At 40.1% G+C, this 21,048-nt stretch overlaps 1 protein-coding gene across 1 annotated transcript in view; it reads left to right on the top strand.

Moving 5' to 3' along the window:
- Positions 1-6,714: 6,714 nt before the first annotated feature.
- The window catches only part of SPATA16 (spermatogenesis associated 16), a 177,538-nt gene continuing 163,204 nt past the window's right edge, over positions 6,715-21,048 (top strand). Inside the window, exon 1 of the mRNA XM_060766767.2 lies at positions 6,715-7,355. Coding sequence (XP_060622750.2) covers positions 6,750-7,355 — 606 coding nt within the window. The 5' untranslated portion in view covers positions 6,715-6,749. The remainder of the gene's footprint in view (positions 7,356-21,048) is intronic.

Genomic DNA, 21,048 nt, shown 5'->3' with positions numbered 1-21,048 from the left:
TGGTTCCATAGGATTGAGCCAGGGCAGTTAAACTGGTGTCCAACTTCATTGAATATACAGTGCAGATGCACTGATATCTTTGGAGTAGGTTTACTCTTATGAGAGAATCTAAGGGTAGAGTCGCATCTGGTAATGAAACTTGAAATTGGCACATGGAATGTGCTAAGAGCAATAAATAGAAGCATTTAATATTTTAGATAGTGAGACAGTATGTCTGCTTTGAATTAGATTTACTACCACCACCAGCCTTCACTCGGGTCAATTTTGAGTTCAAAGGCTGCAAAGAAGACACTTCACTCCTAAACTGCTTTGTTCTCAAGCACAGTGATAAAGGTGGGATACAAACAACAACAACAAGCATTTATATGAGCCAGTCTGGGCTCTGAAATCTTTTTCAAAATTCCACCATCATTTCAAGTCAGGACGTGAAAGAGGACCTTCTTGGTGGCTGCCTCTTAACTCTGGAACTCCCTTACCAAGAGGTGCAGAGAGGTCCCCTCCTTGTTGTCCTTACACTGGCAGGCTAAAACCATTTTGTTCAGACAGGCTTTTAAAACTAAAATGGACTAGTGAATTTTAAGGGTTTTTTTTTTTCATATAATTATATTTCTATTGAATTGTTTAAATTTTTTGTGTCAGGACTGACTTGAGAAACTGCAAGTCATTTCTGTTGTGAGTGAATTGGCTGTCTGCAAGGACATTGCCTAGGGGACACCAGGATGGTTTTGATGTTTTACCATCCTTGTGGCTTCTCTCATGTCCCCACATGGGGAGCTGGAGCTGACAGAGGGAGCTCATCTGTACTTCCTCTCCCCAGCTTCGAACCTCTGACCTGCTAGGTCTTCAGTCTGCCGTCACAAGGGTTTAACCTATTGTGCCATTGGGCACTCCATTGTTTAAATAATGGAATTAATTCAACCTTTTTAAACTTCTCGTAAGTTTTTAACTATCACTTTTTAATTGTTAGTTGCATTGTATCCCATCTTGGGGGGAAAGTGATGTAAAAATAAATATAATAATAATCATATAAAAACAAACTCACTCGATTCACACTTCCCAAAATTATCAGCAGGTCAGGATGCAATTATCCTTTCATCCTGGTATACTTCTCCAAATGTGGCACTAAAGTACTTATTTTTATGTGCTTTCAAATTGACTCCAATTTATCATGACCCTATCATTGGTGTTCATTGATAAAAATTTATTCAGAAGAGATTTTCCATTGCTTTCTTCTAAGGCTGAGAAAGGGGGACCTGACCAAGGGACCTGACCTGTTTTGGGGGGGGGGGGCACACAGGGATTCAAACTTAAAGATCCTGTGGTCTAACATTCCAACCAAGGAAGTCCTACAATAACTCAGAGTTACTGGAAAGTACATAACAACAACACAATTGCCATCTGAGCAGCTTGAGTTCACACCACCTCATTCTGCCGCATGACTCAATTCAGGTTGAAGACTATAATGTCACATCTTTTTTTCCAAGGAAGAGAAATATTTGAAAGAAAATTTAAAGGTCACATTACAAAGACTGTGACTGGGTCACTCTTGATAGCCCAGTTTTACAACAGGGCCATCAGAAGTGTCAGGGTGACTTAGCTGCAGGTGTTCTTTTAATATGACCTGGTCTTTAGCGATAAGAGAATGAATGGAAAGCATAATCACCCTTGTGATTGAATAAAACAGACAGAAAAACACAGGGCCAATGTGCCAAAGACTCCTTCCCTTCCATCCCCTTAGAAAATTGCTTCCCTTCACCCTAACAGTCAGAGATCTAGAATTAGATTGTTTTAAAAAGCGAGAGTACAAAAGTACAATTTTCCAAACCCCATTTAAAATCGGTGATGTTTTCAGCCATTATTTTTTTCCATTTGGAGACGTCTGCTCACCTTGCTGTTCATGTTTCCAACCCATCATTGTTCAAAGCCAAAAGAAAAGAGTTAATTCTAAGGAACACAAAGATGCCTGTTCACATCAGCCAAGGAAAGGCACTTTGGGGAACACAAAGTCATTCTGGAAGAAATTGTTCTCTGCAAATAACATTTGGTAGCCATCTCTCCTTTTCGTTCTTGATGGGTTATGTTGATTATGAACCTTTTAGATGAAACGGAAGATTCCCTTCCTTGACTGTTTATAACTCAATTATGCTTTCAATGGCACATAGCTTGGAGGGAATGTAATTTTACAGCAAACCTTCCCAAAAAAAACGAATAATAGGCTGCTTAAGAAAAGTGATCAGGAAAAGATGTTTATCTGACAAAGATGATGATTTGTGAACAGTTGTTCCTTAAAGCTGTCGAGGGACTGGTTTGTCTAAGCAAACTGATTCCACAGAACAGCTGTTAGAGATGTTCCAATTGGCATTCTAAACTACATGCACAAGAGCAGAGATTCTTCTTCTTCTTGAACATAGGTATGTCAATGCCATTAAATCAATGGATTCAGGGTGCTTCCATGTTATTGGATGGTGAATTCATTCTGGGTTTTTAGCCTGAATGCCAAAGGAACTATTCAAGATGATGAAATTTCTCCCCAAATACATTACCCAGCTTGAGCAGCTCCCATGAAACCTGTATGAAAACCTGAAGTTTACAGCTTCCCTGACATGGGAACCAACAGTCACAACACCATGTATCAAATTTCAATAAAATCTAGTTTCACTAGAAATTTACCAACTATAGAAAAAATATGAAAATATCAAAATATCATCTATACCTTGGGTGAGTCATTAATTAAAATGGAGATAAAACAGAAGACTAATGCTCGGAAGGGAAGTTATGAATGAACCAGATCACATCCTCAAGTGTAAATATATTTCATTAAATACCATAATCAAAATATTCATTCTGTGTATTTCCAATTGTTATGTATGGTTTTGAAAGTCAGACAATGAAGAGAGATGACTGGAATAAGATCAGAATATTTGAAATGTGGTACTAGAAGAGAGTTCTGTTGATATCAAAAAGACAAATTAAGGTGCCAAAGAGCAAATCCACCCCACTCTCTCACTAGGGAATAAAATAACTAAACAGAGTTTATTGCACTTCGAACATATCATGAGATGAAATGACTTCCTAGAAAATACAATAATCTTCACTAAAATGGAAGACAGTAGTAAAAGAGGACGACCACATTAAAGACTTATTGAATGGTTGATTCCATCAAGGAAATCACAGCTCTGAGTTAGTAATCCCTTAGCAGAGCTATGGAGGTCTTTCATTCATTGGACCACCGCAATAGGGTCAGAGCTGACTTGATGCCAAAAAGCAACAACAACTGGAGAAACCAATAGATGCTTGTAAAGATACTTCATCTATATGAAAGACACATTGTCAAAGGCTTTCACAGCCAGAGTCACTGAAATGTTGTGCGGTTTCCAGACTGTACAACCATGTTCTAGCAGCATTTTCTCCTGACATTTCACCAAAAAGCAGCACCTATACACAAATCAAAGAACATGAAAGGCACTGCAGACTACATCAACCAGAAAAAATCAACAATAGCAGAGCACATGGTAAACCAAGCTGAGAACAGAATATTATTTGAAAATACAGAAATTCTGGACCACACGACAACCACTTTGTCAGACTACACAGAGAAGCCATTGAAATCCACAAGCACATAGGCAAGTTCAACAAAAAAGAAAAACCATGAAAATGAACAAATCTGGTTACCAGTATTCCGAAACACCAAAATCAAGACAGTAACTAATGACACAAGAAGGTCCCAGGTGTTGAGGCCTGTGAAGCCTCTGCGGATGAGGATGGGGATTTTCTTTCAGAGCCTGGTGTTTCTATGATGGAAAGCAAAAGTGTTTTTTGAGGTGATGGGAATGCTTTGGGTAGATCTGTTGTCAGGGAAACAGGCAGTGATTCTCATGAGAATTGTCCAAGGATTGACACTGAAAGGAATATGGGGGAAACAGGAGGGTTACCGATAACCCAGCACTTACAGATCAGAAGGGATAGTGCAAAGAGGAGACAAATTCATTGTTCTCTGAAGTTGAAAGATAAACAAAGGGAACCCAGGTGTGAAAAAGAGTGATGCTATGGGTAAGAGAGAGTATTCTTATGGAATTGGAACCAATGTTTGCTGGGGAGATCAACAGTGGATTTTTATATGACAATTTGCTTGTCTTGGGAGCTCCGAGTTAGGAGTTATGTTCTTGGGGCTTTGTCTTGTTTTTCTGTTTAAGTTCCATGCCTACTATTTGGATTATAAATCTTGTTCCAAGCCTATGGGATTATAGTCAAATTCAAGTATCAAGCCTTTGGATTATGGTCATGTTCATGTTTTCAAGCTTTTGGATACAATTCTAGTTTAAGTGCAACAAACCTTGGATTACAATTTGTTGCTTTTGCCTCCGGTGATGTTTGGAATTCATATTCAGAGTTGATCATTGCTTTTGCTAAGCTCCTGGAAATCTAGATCCTGGATGTAACTTTGAAATAGCTTTTGCATACTGAATTTTGCTGGTACTTTAGTGAAAGCTAAGTCTGCTTATTTTGAACACTATTTTGAAACTATTTTTGCATTAGATACCCCTTTCTTAATAAAATTATTATTAATAATAATTTGCATGTTGTTTGGATGAAAAAGGGATCAGGCAGACATCTGGGCTGCAACACCAGGCAGTAAACAATTAAGAGCCACTGAACACCACCCAGACAAAGGATACCTCTAGGCAATAAACACTGCAAGGGAACCAAGTGAGGGCATCCAGGCAGATGCCCTCACTATTGACTAGACAATCTTTTCAGTTAGTAACATGCTAATGGATGGATCCCACTCCAACACTTGCAAATCAGGCTTGCTAATTGCACCCTTCACACTTGGTTAATAGAATTGGCTTTACTACCTTCAGATCCTTTGAAGATGCCAGTCACAGATGCAGGCAAAATGTCAGGAGAAAATGCTGCTAGAACACAGACATACAGCCCAGAAACCACATAACACTCCCTCTATATGAAATATCTTCTCCTGTTGGAAATGGAGACTGTCGGACCTTTGAGTTTAAGATAAGTGTTTCTCTTTCATACAGGAAAGATAAATTCCACTAAATTTTTGGGTTAGACACCTTAGGCTATTAGGGGAAATATTGCATCTATTTTTCTTTAGAGACACATAGCATCAATTATGCTACCTTTTGCTAGCTCACTGTTCTACACCTGTCTGTTGATCCCAATGGACTTTGTTGTAAATAAGAGCTTGGGGTGGATGGGATTTTTATGACAATTTCTCAAATCACTTGGTTAACATATATGTTATCCCTCAAAAACAGATAATTGAACCCATTGGTACTTTTCAGACTAACTAGTTTATTCTAATATGAGTATTTATGTATATCAGCTCACTTCCATGAAAACACATGCTAGAATAAACCAGTTAATCTCAAAGGTACTGTTGGGTTCCTTTATGCCTTTTTACACTAATGCAGACCCACTTTTTAAATTATCTCTTTTAATAGTCCCGAAAAGTAATGCTTCCAGTTCTAATTTTCACAGTGTATTAAACATACAGCTATATGTGAAAATTTATGACTACACTCCTGAAACCTACAAGCTAGTCATTAACACAATTTTGTTTTGCCCACTGTTGTTGCAATAAGGTGTATTTTGTTCATTTGTAAAGATGGTCCTTCCAGTTTCTTGATCATTTCTGCAGTGTTTCATCTTTCCTAGCTTCAAATACTGGAAAAGACAGTCAACACAGGAACAAGTGTTTGTCCAGAAATCCACTTATGTTCTGGTCCATTATGATCCAACCATGTGGCATTTATTCAGTTTAGTTGTATACTAATTTCTTTCCCCAAATATTTTTTAAAATAAGCTTATGGATATGACCCAGTCAGTGTGAAGTAATATTTATAGAGTCCTATTAATTTCAACAGACTAATTAAGGACATGCTTAGATTCCATCGAAACGCAAGTGAAGTTCCACACGTGTTTTCTTAAGATCAGAAAACAGGAAATACCTCTTCTTCCTTCCATCTGAGCCCAACCACACTGGGAGGTTCCTGTCTATTGCTTCCAGCAAAAACACTGTGAACCAAGGTTTCCTTTTTCCAATTGAAGAAATCCTTTGCTCCTGTCCCTTACTAGTAGTAACAGAATTGAGGTAATAGTGGCTTGGCCATTGTCCATAATGGCTGGTGGATTCTGAGAACCCATGTAGTTTCTCAAGCTCTACCTGAGTCTATACCAAGTGGTGAATAAAATGGGCTATGTGCCTCCCCAATTACATTTCTGGGACCCAAGTGAGCCCCACTTCCCACTGATCAAATTTTAAATGTATATTATACCCTACAACCCAGAAGAGGATGAGGAGCTAGTTCATCATTTCCCACTTCTGCCTATTTTAAGTCCTTTGACTCAGATAAGTCCTTTATTTATAAAATGAATTCAAGTAAGGAAAATGCACCCTGTGATCCTCAGGTGTCAGTAGATTGTGACTAAAAAATAGAGAAGTGTGGGCATCTTTTTTCCTTTCTAAGCTTTGCAAACACTAATTTTCCTATATACAGAAAGGGGTCATAACTCTGAATTCTTTAAAGGCAAAAAAGAAAAAGAAAAATCATTTTTCTCTTTGCTAAGTATAGCTGAGTGGCATCATTTGAAGTCAGCAGCTGTCTGCAAATTGAATAAAGCATTTCCTTTGCACCATCTATTTGTAAACTTTCCCACCTTTCTCTTCCATCTCCTCCTCAGGATTCTGCATCTAGCTTCTTTTGGGGGCCTTTGTTTGGTGACTCATGGACACAGCAAGCAATCCACATTTTGAGAACATCACGAATGAAATATGCCAAAAGGAGTACCTTGTTGAGGAAGTGAGAGGAAAAACATACCAGCAGAATGATATTTTGGAAGCTTTGCAAAAGGGTAAAAGCCCCTCAGGGGGAGAAACCACAGAAATTATAATGGAGAAACTAAAAACCGAGAAGAACAGCATCAAGGAAAAGCAAAGCCATGATTCAGATAGACTGAGCCTTAAAAGAAAGTCAGAAAGTGATGAAAAGCTGATTCTACGGAAAGAACCACGTCTGTCAGAGACTGATTTCCAGCCCCTTCCAGTACTTCTGCCCCATATCCCCTTAAAGAGTCTCATGGAGGTAGAAATAAAATTGGTCTACGTGGATGAGGAGGACGTCACCTATGAGTTTCTGCAGTCCCAGCTGCCCACTAATGAAGAGCCAAAATATCCAGTGGCTTCAAGTATGAATTCCCAGAGATCTTCTGACATGAGCATTGTTCCACCACAGATGGACAAATGGCTTCAAGTAGCTTTAAAGGATGCCAGCACTTGCTATAGGCAGAAGAAGTATGCAATGGCAGCTGGGCAGTTCAGAACAGCTCTTGAGGTAGGTCAGGGTCATAAGTCTTGGCAAGGGGTTGGACTGGATGGCCCACAAGGTCTCTTCCAACTCTGTGATTCTGTGATTCTATGAAAGAGAACTAAACTCACTAATCAGAAATGCAATGGTATCAAGAACCATAACCCAGGGTGGCTGTAAACTCCACTGTCCTCACATGGTTTTATAAGATTCATTTAAGATTCATTTAATTTCCCCATACTAGGGGTGGAAACTATGGGTTCCCCAGATGTTGTTGGACTGTAATCCCCATAAACTCCAGCCATCATTGGTGAAGAACACTAGGAGCTGAAGGCTAACAACATGTGTAGGGATATGTGTTCATGATTAACACTCCTGTCCCAACCATTGACCAAATCCCTCTATTAGGCATTTACCCATGTTGAACCAACTCACAGCAGATTATGATAGTAAAAAAAGAAATTTGTATGTGATATCCTTTGAAAACTTCCAGAATTGGGAATTTCAGTCAGTGACTAGCAATCTAATATCATCATGTGTTGACAATGGACATTGTCCATTCTTCATGGCAGTGATAACATTTTGCCCCATCTTACTTCTAAGGAGTAGAAGATGGTTGCCACCTTTATTTAAACAATAGACTGTATTGTGGGTTTGATTATAACTCAAAAAGCTTTGTGCCTGATTCATAATTTAAATCTTTTTATCCCCCATCCAAACTAAGTTACCAAAAGTTATGTCAATAAGGAACCCTCCAAATGTTGATAAAGTGTAGCTTCTATTATCTTTTTTCCCTAGTTAGACTCTCTAAAGCTGGTATCCCATTTTTATTTCACCCTTCCTTAAAACCTGTCTGCTTTCATCCAGCCCTGCAATGCAAGAAAGGCTGAGAGCAGGTGGCTGGTGCCAAACTGAGGTTTTTCACCTCAGTTTCCCCAATGACAGCCCGACAAGCTACCCAAGATGTCACAACAGCTTTCTGACTTTTGTGTAATTTCTTTTGTCTCTGCTTCTGGTGCACTGGTGTTTTAATGCTGTTGGGAGGCTGATGAATACATCATCCTGTTTCATGACAGGGAAAGCCAATTAATTAAAACATGTATGCACTATCTTAAAAGGGGCTCACAGTCATGACAGAATGATGAACATCCAAATCCACCATTGGGTCCAATGCCTAAATATAGAAATGAAATAAACCCCCATCCAAATAACATCCTTTAAAAATAAAGCACAGATAAAACTGCAAGCTCCTCTCCAGCCACTCACGAAATAGTCTGAGAAAAGCTCAGGAGCACCTCCAAAAATTCTCTTTCCAGCAATGGTTGCCCTCTCTGTGACAGACAATATGCAAAGTCAGACCTCACTACCTCTGAGGATGCTTGCCGTAGATGCAGGCGAAATGTCAGGAGAGAATGCCTCTAGAACATGGACATATAGCCCGAAAAAACCTACAACAACCCAGTGATTCCGTCCATGAAAGCCTTCAACAATACATCTACAAATATTCTTTCTGTCCCTTACATCCACAAAGGCTACACACAGAACCAGAAATGTCCAGTTTTTATTTCAATATCACTTGGCACAAGCAAAACTTGAATCTAGAAAGCCAGTAGCAAGTAGACAAAACTGGCAGCTTAGCTCAAATTGGGGCATTTGTTCTCTTCTAAATTTATGAGTCCTAGATTCTACTTTTCTCGAAAAGACAGTTAAGAGCCTTTGGGATCTTGTTGCTTCAATGGGAACAAAGGGGAAACATGGCAAAGTCTTTTCAGTGGAAATTGGAAATTTACACCTATTAGGTGTGTGCTGACTGGAAGCCAAGGCTATTGGCATTTACAGGAAAGCCATTGTAATGTTCCACCCTGATTTCCGTAGTGCTGCCAATCTGATCTAATTACATTGGAAATCCCTCCTATCATAACAATGTAACTCCTACTGTGCTGTGGCTCATAATAATCACATAATGGGCCAGGATTTAGGTGTAATCAGATTTTAGCTTCCCTGTCATGTTTCCTTAAGGTTGCTATAAAACTGACATAATTGCCAAAATAAAAAAGGGGGAGCAATACCCATTATTAAACCTCTTTGTCATAGTGATACATGGCAGCTCTCCCTCTTTCTTTCTCTCTCTCTTTCTGTCACCTTTTTCATAAATATATATTTCTTAACAATGAAAAATAACAGAAATTGGATTACCACTGCTGGGAACAAGGCTATGATAGACTGTTTGCTTGTGTGCAGACTCAGACGCCACTGATGGCACTGAACTCCCTTTATCGCTGGCACCTTGGCTTGTAAAAGGGATAGTACTCCCAGATGGAAATCTAGATTGAAGGCTGTCGCTCAGAACAACACATCAATATTGCAAGAAACAACCTAACTTTGAGCACAGTTTCCTGCAAATTATGGGGTCACATTAATGTTATCCCTGTGCACCTAATATAGAATCCTGGGTAGCATTGACTCACAAAAATTACAGTGGTGTCAAACTGCATTAATTCTATAGTGTATATGCACCTATAGTTATCACATTCAATATTTAGGTAAAAACTCAATGATGTTCGTTACCAGAAACATAAGCATAGGTTGTAATTCATTCATTCTTTTTCCAATGAAGATATTATTATTATTATTATTATTATTCATTTACAGTATTTATATTCTGCCCTTTTCACCCTGAGGATTCAGAGCGGATTACAATGCACATATACATGGCAAACATTTAATGCCATTTAGACATATAACATAGACACAGAGACATTTAACATTCCAGCTTTTCCAGCTTCATGAGGGTATGCTCGATTCTGGCCACAGAGGGAGCTGCTGCTTCACCGTTCACTTTTGACACCAGGTCCTTCCTCATTCTTCTGCACGCTGCTGGAAGGTTTTGACGCTTCATAAATTAGTTAAATTAGCCTTCCCACATAAAGCGGTACCTACATTTCCTACTTGACAGATGCAATTGTTTTTTGAGCTGCATAGGTTTGACAGCAAGCTAGACTATTAATGGTTCGGGAGCTTACTCTGATCTGGGCTGGCTTCAAATTCATAACCTCTCAGTCAGTAGTGATTTAATGTAGATGGCAACAAACTAGCTGTGCCACAGCCCAGTCCATTATTATTATTATTATTATTATTATTATTATTATTATTATTATTATTACTATTCTTATTCCTGCAACCCTTCCAACTCTACAATTCCTCTATGACTGTATCTTAATACAGAATATCTCCTTTTAAATTTACTATTTGCTTTTCTGTGATGTATCATTGGTTTACCTTGAGAAGCAGTTGTGGAGGAGTAGGAGCGCATTGCTGTTGCCGCATCTCATGTTTCTACTTTGTTCTCTTCATTTGGAATTGCTGGAACACAACAGGAGGACCCAATTTCTGTTGGAAGAGTCCCATGCATATCAGAGCTGGTCTCAAATGCTCACATCCAAGATCCTGATTGAAGGCTGTAGCACTCTTCCCAATGGCCTGTTAGACATCTTTAAAATTTACTAAAAAGGTTTTGTTGCATTTGTTGTGTAGTTAAGGACTTGTATTTTAAGGAACAGGATGTATAAAATGTCAGCCATTTAGTGACAACAGACTTTTGAGGGAGCCTTGGAATGATCATTGTCACTTACTGTTTGTAAAAAAAAGTAAATTTACAAGCTCTGTGTCCCTTTATGTCATCAAATGACAGCCTCAATGGACAGCCACTGCTCACTTTCAGCCCATGTTAGCATTCAGATTTTTTTTCCTAGTTTTCTGAAATACCGCCTCATATGTTGTGGCAACTTCCAGCTGAAGTGTGCAGAAAACTGAAACAAGCTACTTCTGACATCTAGCCTACTTTTGCAGCGTTTGACAATTAATCCCACAGGGAGGCAACATTTGAAAAACCCTTGTGCTATTCTAGCACTCCTGAAAGCCAACCGAAGCCTGCTGCTGGGGACTTGGCATTTACAGCTGTATGACCAGAGCCTTCTGTGTACAGCAGCTCAACAAAGTAGGGCTATAAATTGCAAAATTTGCATTGCAGCAGGACACAGACCACCTCAGGCTCCCTTTTGTCACCATGAAGACCCACATTTTCCTTGACAGCTGCCGCCTGGTAGCAAAAGGCAACATCATGAACAAGTGGTGAGAACCAGCAGCCACTTTTCAGCGACAAGGAAACAGGGCAACAGCTTCAGGGGCAATTGAATTTTGTTTGCCTGAATGTTATGACCAAAACATTATTTATTTATTTATTTACTGTATTTGTATACTGCCTTTCTCAGCCACATGGTGACTCAAGGTGATTTACAACAAATCAGTACACATAATATCATATTACAGGTTAAAACATTAAAACAATATAAAACACAACAAAAGCAATAAAAACAACATTATTAGCATCTCCTTATTATAAAAGTATTGTCCAATTCCATCATCAAGTCATTCTATTTCCTATATCAGTAACACTGCATTTACGTTAGGAAGGAGGACTCAATGGGCTTCAGCTGGGGACCTGGCTTGCTCAAACAACCACATTTTAACTTGTCTCTGAAATGTTAAGAGGCAGAGAGCCAATCTGATCTTCCTAGGAGGGCGTTCCCTAGCCAAGGGGCTACCACTGAGAAGTCCCTGTCTCTCCTTCCCGCCAACCGTACTTGTGATGAAGGCGGGATCATAGAATCATAGAATCAAAGAGTTGGAACAGACCTCATGGGCCATCCAGTCCAACCCCCTGCAAAGAAGCAGGAATATTGCATTCAAATCACCGAGATCAAGAGCAGGACCTTGCTGGATGATCTTAAGGTCCTAGATGGTTCACCTTACTTGTTTAGCATCAAAGAGGAGATTCCATCTGAACATTAGGAAGAACTTCCTAACTGTGAGAGGTGTTCAGCAGTGGAATTCTCTGCCTCGGAGTGTGGTGAAGGCTCCTTCTTTGGAAGCTTTTAAACAGATGCTGGATGGCCATCTGTCAGGGGAGCTTTGAATGCAACATTCCTGCTTCTTGGCAGTATGGGGTTGGACAGGATGACCCATGGGGTCTCTTCTAACCCTATGATTCTATGATTCTATGAAAGAGGGAAGTTTGATTTCTTCATGAGGGGGAATTGCGACAAAGATCTCACTTCTAACTGACACAGTCTATTGCAGGCATGTCTAAACTCTCGCCCAGGGGCCAATTGCCTCCCCTGTTCAAATTTTCACTGGGCCTCTATCTCCAGGCCTCCCTCCCTTATTTCCTCCCTTTCTCGACTTCCTTTCTCCTTCCCTCCCTTTCTTTCCTTTTTAAAAAAAAAATATTGTAATGCACTCACAATACACATTACAAACATATACACATACACATCTATATCCAACCTGCCACCCACATACAATTACCCCTCAGCCCACCCACTGTGCAACCCACCCTCTTGGCTCCTGACACTGATCTACGTAGAGTTTATGCATAGTTTTATATAACCCTCTGTACTTCTAGATCAATAAATTTCTCTTGTTTTATTTCTTAGATTCTCCCATCAGGTATGCTAAGGCCAGCTTCCAATTTCTTTCAAAAACTTCACGACTTTCATATTTCAGATTGCTAGAAATCTTGGCCATCTGTGCATAATCCCACAATTTCTCCTAATGTTTTTTCTCCTTTCCAGTCACTGGCAACCGTAATGCATGCAGCTGCAAAACTGTACAGACAATTGAGTAAAAACATCCATGATTTCATGGGCAAAAGATCTAGGGAGAAACATAGACTTTGATAATTGGGAAAACCTGTGGAACAAAGGCTTCAAATTTACAGTGGCGACTTCAGTTGGAGATAATTTATATAAAATGCTCTACAGAAGTTACATAACCCCAGCTCTCCTAGACAAAATAAATAAATTACAATCAGGATGCTGCTGGAGGTGTAAAACAAAGAAAGGGACCTTTTTCCACGTATGGTGATCTTGTGAACTGGTGCAGGCCTATTGGAAAAGAATAATAATAATAATAAACAAATACGATGATCCACAATAAAGTAAAAAAAAAAAGACCCAGGGATGTGCCGATTAGGGTTATTTAGTGATAAACTAGTGCAGTCAGAAAGAGAAATTTGTCTCCCTCCCCTTCTTGACTTCCTTTCTGTCTTCATTCATTCCTTCTTTCCTTCTTGGGGATCAGGGCTCCGGAAAAGGTGGGCTCCTTGGGAAGAAAGAAAAAGAGATGGTGGCCTCTTGCATCCTTTCACCCTGATTAAGCATTGCCTTCTCTGGTGACTCTGGCCTCAGGCAGCCAATCCCAGCGACCCCTTGTCATTCTCTCTCTTGCCCCACATTTTCTTTAATTATTTGCAAATTAAAGCTCCCCAATTGCCCTGCGTGCCCCAGGCGCTCACTGCTCTCACCATCACTGCTGCTGCTGCATGGCTAGGAAGGACAAGCCCTGGAGGCTGAGTACCTGCCTAGTTATCCTCCCTCCTTCTGCTCCACCACAAGTCCCTCTGCCCAGTAGGATTCCAAGTCCCACATTATTTTTGGCATGCATGTCTAGGAATCATTATTTTTATTGCAAGTCCAAGAACCTTCAGACTTCATAGCCACTAGTCATGCTGTAGTGCAACTTTCAGAAATCCCCTTAGACATAGCCACTGACAAGGCTGGCTGACGTGTCCTGGGAGTTGCTGTAACAATAAGTTACATGCTTTGTTCTTTCTTCTACAAACATGGATTCTCTCTATGTGACCCTAACAACAGCATAAAGCAGCCTTTTCCAATTGCTAGTAATGCTGGGACATGTAATCTTATACAGCATCTATGTGGATCACACTACGTTTACTTGGGCCTGGATAGCCTAAACAGCAGAGCATCAGATTACACAGAGATCTTTTGCCATTGCTAGAGCCAACAGTTTAGTAAAAGTTTGGAATAAGAGAAAGGTAGGACAGAGACAAATTGTGAGACTGAACAAGGAAGGAGCTAAATTCCTTTCTAGCTCAAAATAAAAGCTAAGCAAAGAAAGAAATGTGTAAAAAAAATATAGTCTCATTGTGAGGAAAGGTAAATATTTGGCAATATAGTCATTATTTATGCACTTAACAAAGGTAGAGATAATATGCAACCATCCAGAGATGGGGGGAAAATTACTTAAGACTAGCTCTTCCAGATTCCCTCAGACAGCATAGCATTTAACCTTTTTTAAATTCCTCTCCAAATATTGTTAGGCTGCAACTCCCATGGTGTTCATTGCAGAGTCTGTTCATTGGGGCTCATGGCAGTTGCAGTCTGACAATACTAAAGGGCCACAGTTTCCCCAGCAACAACTGGTACCTGATATCTCAGCAGGGTGGTGGAATATATTCTGTCTTTTAGCCTGAACTTTAAAGGAGCAATCCAAGACCATACAACCTGTCCCCAAAGAAGGTTCAGCTCAGGGTGGATTATTCAAATAGTTTCATTGTCACAGCAGCTGCAACTATGCTTGGAGATGTCAAAATGGGGCAGCGGGGAATCCCTCTTTTTTTCTTGTTTGTTTTAATGTGTGGGAGTTGTGAGCATACTTCACAGTTGCCAATGTGCTCTCCTCTCTCCAGTTTCCTTTCCGTGACTGGCATGATGCCACATTAAACAAGGCAGTCTTCTCTCTTTTACACCCACAATGCAAGTTGCAGTGAGGAACCTGCATTTCCTTCGTGCAGCTTCCGTCTCTTTGCTTTTACATTTTGAATTATAACTCACAGAATTCCCCAGATGGCCATGTTGTATTCTGGGAACTGTGATACAAAAAAGCAACTTTTCCCAAGTTCTGCCATTCCTCATTCCCCATCCTGGAGCAGAGGACTCCCACATGCTCTCAAAACCTTCACCAGGAAGTTGCACAGTGATCAGCAGTCCTTTCCTATTATCAGAGGTCTCTGTGTAGTTCAGAAAGATTTCCAAGGCACATTCTGTCACTCTGGGTAATGGAGTGCTCCCTAGAGGCTGGGAAATGGCCTACTTTGGAGTGTATGTGTATGTGTGTTTAGCAAACCATGTTCTTTCCATTCGAAAACCAAAATGTAATTAGCTGCTGTAATTTATCCCAAGAGGGAAGATTTCTCTGGCACCTAACCCCAAGAGAGGCGTTAGCTGCTCTTACGAGTAAGAGAGCTACAGCATTCCTCATGTCATAATGCATATCGTTTTTAAACACTTGATCTTTCTTTCGCTGTTCTGTTATTTATTAACTTTAGCTCTCATTGCTTAACGATAACTGTGAGGCAGGTGGAGAGAGAACTAAATCTTAAGATTGCAACATTCTCTAGTCAAAGCCCTATGTCACGGTTGTGTTGCAGAAGGCTCTGCGTGTACATAGTCCTTGTATTGAATGACAACATTGTGCAGTCGAGGCACCAAACATACAACTGAAAGCACATCCATGTGCAATATAAAATACACACTAGTGCAGAATGTGTATCTGTGCGTAATGCACAGATTGTTCAGGGACATTGTCTGCACAATTCCAATTCTGTCACCTTGACTTGAATGCAAAACTGCCCAGCCACTTCTATAAGGACCATACACATGTGTAAGACATCAATGGGTCAAAACAGGCAGAGCTTGGAAAGTTCTTGTTTAGGAATCAAGTGCCCCAAATCCCACTTGCCAGGTGGATTATCAAAGTTGTAGTTCTAAAACATTGTTCATCTACAGTTTTTTGGGAGAATAAACTCACTGCACTTCAGAACTATGGTTCTATTTTGTTGCGTGGGCATGAATGATATGCAATCATGATTAGGATTTGGAAAAAAATTGGACTACATTGTAATGACTTGGAATATGTACCATAAATAATCACAGCATTCTGGCTGATGGTTGGTGCATGAGCCAAGGGCAAAGATGCATTGATTGATAGAACTTGTGTTACCTCCCAGGCTAAGGACAACTTGCTAATTCCCCAAATTCAATGACATCCTTTTATTAATCCTAAATTAAGGAGCCCCCAGTGGTGCAGTGGGTTAAAGCACTGTGCCGGCAGGACTGAAGACCGACAGGTCGCAGGTTCGAATCCGGGGAGAGGCGGATGAGCTCCCTCTATTAGCTCCAGCTCCTCATGCGGGGACATGAGAGAAGCCTCCCACAAGGATGATAAAACATCAAAAATCATCCAGGCGTCCCCTGGGCAACGTCCTTGCAGACGGCCAATTCTCTCACAACAGAGCGGTTGCTCCTAACACGACAAAAAAAAATCCTAAATTTGTATTTTAAGGAACAGGATGTTATGAAATAGCAACAATAGAACAACAATTAATATAACTTGCTAATTTCACCAGCACCACCACAAGAAATGATAATAGGTCATGTTTCCAAACACTGTTTTTTTAAAAGTAATTTTCCAAGCTCTGTTCCTCAACTAGGCCTTGTATTAACACATTCATATAATTCAAGTCTTGGGAAGATAGCCAATGAGTCCATAGCCAGTGAGTTATATGTAGACAATGGAATGTGATAGTACTAATACACTATTATAACCAGACCAAGAAAAGGTTGCATTATGCTGGCCAGAGTTGGACTGATAGTCTGATGCTGTGAATTGTGCAGTCCTTCAGAATCAATTGCAATACAACTCTCATCACAATTGGCCATGCCTGCGAGGGCTGCTAGAAGTTGAAGTTGACTTAGAGATGTCACTAAAATGATATGGAGAGTGCAGATCACACCAAGTGACACCATCAGATGGGGTGACACCACAATAATTGTCTTTTGGGAGGCACAGTTTCAGCAAAAATGTATTATCTTTCATGAAAAATATCTCCATACTTAGATATAACCACAAAATTATTTTTCACAAGCCCTAATTACATGTACTGTATCAATATATCTACACCTCTGAACATTCCTTGTATATGAAAGTCATGGGGTCAATTGTTTTAATTTGTTTTTAAATTGTGTTAGATTTTAGCCTGTTCTTGTAAGCCGCTCTGAGCCCCAGGGGAGTGGCGGCATATAAGTTTGAATAATAAATAAATAAATAAATGAGCTTGTTGATCGAAAGGTTGCAGGTTCAATTCCGGGGAGCGGCGCAAGCTTCCGCTGTCAGCCCTAGCTTCTGCCAACCTAGCAGTTCGAAAACATGCAAATGTGAGTAGATCAATAGGTACCGCTCCGGTGGGAAGGTAACAGCGCTCCATGCAGTCATGCCGGCCACATGACCTTGGAGGTGTCTACGGACAATGCTGGCTCTTCGGCTTAGAAATGGAGATGAGCACCACACCCCAGAGTCAGACATGACTATACTTAATGTCAGGGGACTCCCTTTACCTTTACCTAAAAAATTAAATAAATAAATAAATAAATAAATAAGGTGGCATGTGACTTGATAATATACAAATGCACATACACACCATTTTTGGATCAAGCTGAACTAAACTGTTTATTATATTCACTTGTTTTATGTACTTCACTGTGTTGTTGTTGTGTTTTGGTTCTTATTTTATTGTAATATGCTGTTGGGCTTGGCCTCATGTAAGTCGCCCCAAGTCCCCATTGGGGAGATGATGACGGGGTATCAAATAAAGGTTGTTATTATTATTATTATTATTATTATTATTATTATTATTAAACTGATGAAAATAATTCAGATCCCCTTGTCTTGTACAACAGCAGAGCCCAGTCTTATATTTATAGAATCCTGTATCGTGACCAAAATCTAATTTTAGATAGAATGTGATGGCAGTCCTGGTTCTAATTTGCAAATTGCTTTGCTCTCTTTTATTCCATTGGCCTTTGTAATAATCCTTGAGATAATCCTGTGACCTAGTTTAAAAGCCTCCCCAGTGGTTGCCACATCTGTGTAGCTGCTTCCCACAGGATGTAATGGCAAAAATATGTGAGAGGAGTGTATGGTATGGGCTATTTCCAAAGTACCTGATGTCATTACTGTTTTTGCATTCTTCAACACAGTTTCACAATGTTCCTATTTTGGGCCACAACATCCAGAATTCCCCTACCCAAGCATCTTGTGAAATTCTGCTCTTTCCTACCCTTTAAACTTGTGGTTGTCTCCCCATGGGGCAAAGAGAAGAAGCCAAAGAGCCCCATTTTGAATGTCCCCAAACAAACATTAAGATCAGCAACCATGCTGTGCTTATACATCTTGTTTATCATGGAAGGTGTACATCCATGACCAGTAAATGTTCTCTGCTGCCCTGCCAAAATAACCAGAGCTTATGAAAGTTTAGTTGTAAAATTGGGAGTTATTAGCAAGATGTTTGGGGCAAGAGATGTCTCGACAGCCAATTAATTATACTGATAAAGATGGTGCACATATTCTAGAAAGGCTTCCTTGTGCCATAAATCTCTTCCAGAATTAAATTTTACACTCTGTTGTCCTGAAAATAATCTCCTCCAGGTCATTAAACAAACAAATGAAGTAAGTTAATGGCTGGTGTGTTACTTCAGAGCCTAGAAACGGCTCCAGCTATATCGCCAGTGCATGCCATATCAGATGCCAGCCTTTGTCTCAGGCTGGAAATGAAGATCTCAAATAAAGTGTGATTAATTCATCAGAGGGCCATCAAAATCTCTTTTCAAGGGCTAGATTAATTCCATAATCCACAGATGGTCATTATGGTTCTCTTCTGATGGGATTGTGAAAGAAAGATCAGTGAGAATCCTTTATTTATTTATTTATATTTAACCGTAGCCTGAGTTTTCACTTAACTTTTTGTAAGACGTTCTGCAGTCATGCATATCCAGCTCATAACCTCACATGCTTTTCATGGATAAGGGACATTTTACATGTATGAGCCTTACTGATTTTGCATAGTGGGTACCAACAATAAAAGTCAAAATCTTAAGAGTCATTGAGTCATATTTGCCTAGATGTCGGCTCGCCATTCAACAATTCATTGAATGGATCTACTCTAGTTGGTTTGACCAATAGGATCCCCACCAAAGTCTCCGAAGTTAGGCCCCATCTACACTCCCATGAAACTGAAATATATAATGCACTTCAATGCAGTTAAACTATTCTATTGATCAAAGCTGGCCATGTACTGCAGTTTCAAACTGCATCATTTGGCAGTGTAAATCCAGCCTCGGAGAGATCCTTTAAATCTCCAAGTAGATCTAGGGATATACTCATTGGGGGTGGGGAGGAATAAGGTCTCCTGAATCACAATTCTGCCCCCTCTCAGGAAATTTTTTCTACAATCTCCAGAATTCTAGCATTGCAGCAAATTTGTAACATTTCTTCCTAACAGTTCACTGCTCAATTTTTACAAACATACATAGAAATTAGAAATATGATGCCAATCCTGAATTGGATATTCAAGAATACATTTTTTACACTTGAGGCTCTGGTCTAGTTCAGTTATAGCTATCCTTCCAAGGGCCCGTACAGACAGTACCTTTATTGCGGTAACTCCCGCAACAAAAAGGGGGCTGTCCAGACAACGTTCTGGCAAACCCGCAATTAATTCAGCACAAACCAGGAAAACCCTGGTTTGTGCTGAATTAATTTGATAATGCATTTGTTCCGTGCCTTCTTGGAAGCCGCGGGATAAACCCACTACTTCCGGTGTCTGGACTGAGAGAATACCCACCTCCCTCCCCCACAGCCTCCAAATCCCTTTGAAAAGTAAAATAAACTTACCCTGCCTCCATTACAGTCTTGGAGGAGATCTCCTGGCATGTAGTAATGACATGCCAGGACAGCGGGGGGAGGGGGGAGGAAAATCACCCCCCCCCCCGGCACGTCATTACTACGCGTCAGGAGAGCTGCTCCAAAACTGTAATGGAGGCCAGGTAAATTTATTTTTCAAAGGGGTCTGGGGGCTTCTGTGGAGTGGGTGGGGCCTCCATGTGTTCTTGCAGGCCAGTCCCACAAGAGCATCTGGACACCCACCCCAGAAAACATGTGAACAGGCCCCCAGGAAGATCCACGTTTTTAAAATGCGGGTTCTCCTGGGATAAAGGCCTGTCTGGAACCACCCCAAGTCCTAGTCTTCTTCTGATTTCTGGACTGCAGTCTCCTTTTTAATTAATGATTTATCCATGTATGGAAAGTTTTGAATCATCTCAAGTGTCTTCATGAGCTGCTTTAAAGTTATGTAAATAATCTGAGCTCATCATTTCTGTTTTCTTCTTGTTCAGCTGCTTTAATCAGCTGCAATAATCATTCCAAGTCCTTTCTACTTTCTGCTAGCAGTATGGTGTCATCTGCATATCTTAAATTGCTAATGTTCACTTTTCCAACTTTCATGCCTCCTTCCTCTGAACCTATTCTGTCTTTATATGTGATACAGTCAGCAGTCAAGTTAAATGGATAGGATGATAACATGTAGCCTTGCCTGCTTTCCTTACTAAATTACTAACCCTTTCTGTTTCCCTATATTTTGTCCTGACAGTGGTCTCTTCTCCTGAGTATAGGCCACACATCAGGACAATCAAATGTTGTGGCACATCAATTTCTTTAAGGGGGATCCATATTCCCCATTGTTGGTTCATAACTCTCTAAATAGACACTTGTGGATCATTCTTCAGTAACTATAGTTCAGTTGGCAACATGTGGTTGATAATGACTTCAGCAATACTAGTTTCTCCTGACTCTCATGGAGGGATGGGATGAAAGGGACTGGAACATTTACTTTTATCTGCAACAAAAACTTCTGAAAGACAGGAAGCGAACAGATAAAAATATCTCTTTTCTTAGTAGAAAAGACGGCTCTACCGATTACTTTTCAAAACTCCAATGTACAAAAGCAAGGAAATGCAAGCAAAGC

Source organism: Anolis sagrei, chromosome 3 (assembly GCF_037176765.1).
Source record: "Anolis sagrei isolate rAnoSag1 chromosome 3, rAnoSag1.mat, whole genome shotgun sequence".
Classification (NCBI taxonomy): domain Eukaryota; kingdom Metazoa; phylum Chordata; class Lepidosauria; order Squamata; family Dactyloidae; genus Anolis; species Anolis sagrei.
The sequence above is the reverse complement of the archived record's forward strand: the minus strand, read 5'-3'. Positions and strand labels throughout refer to the sequence as shown.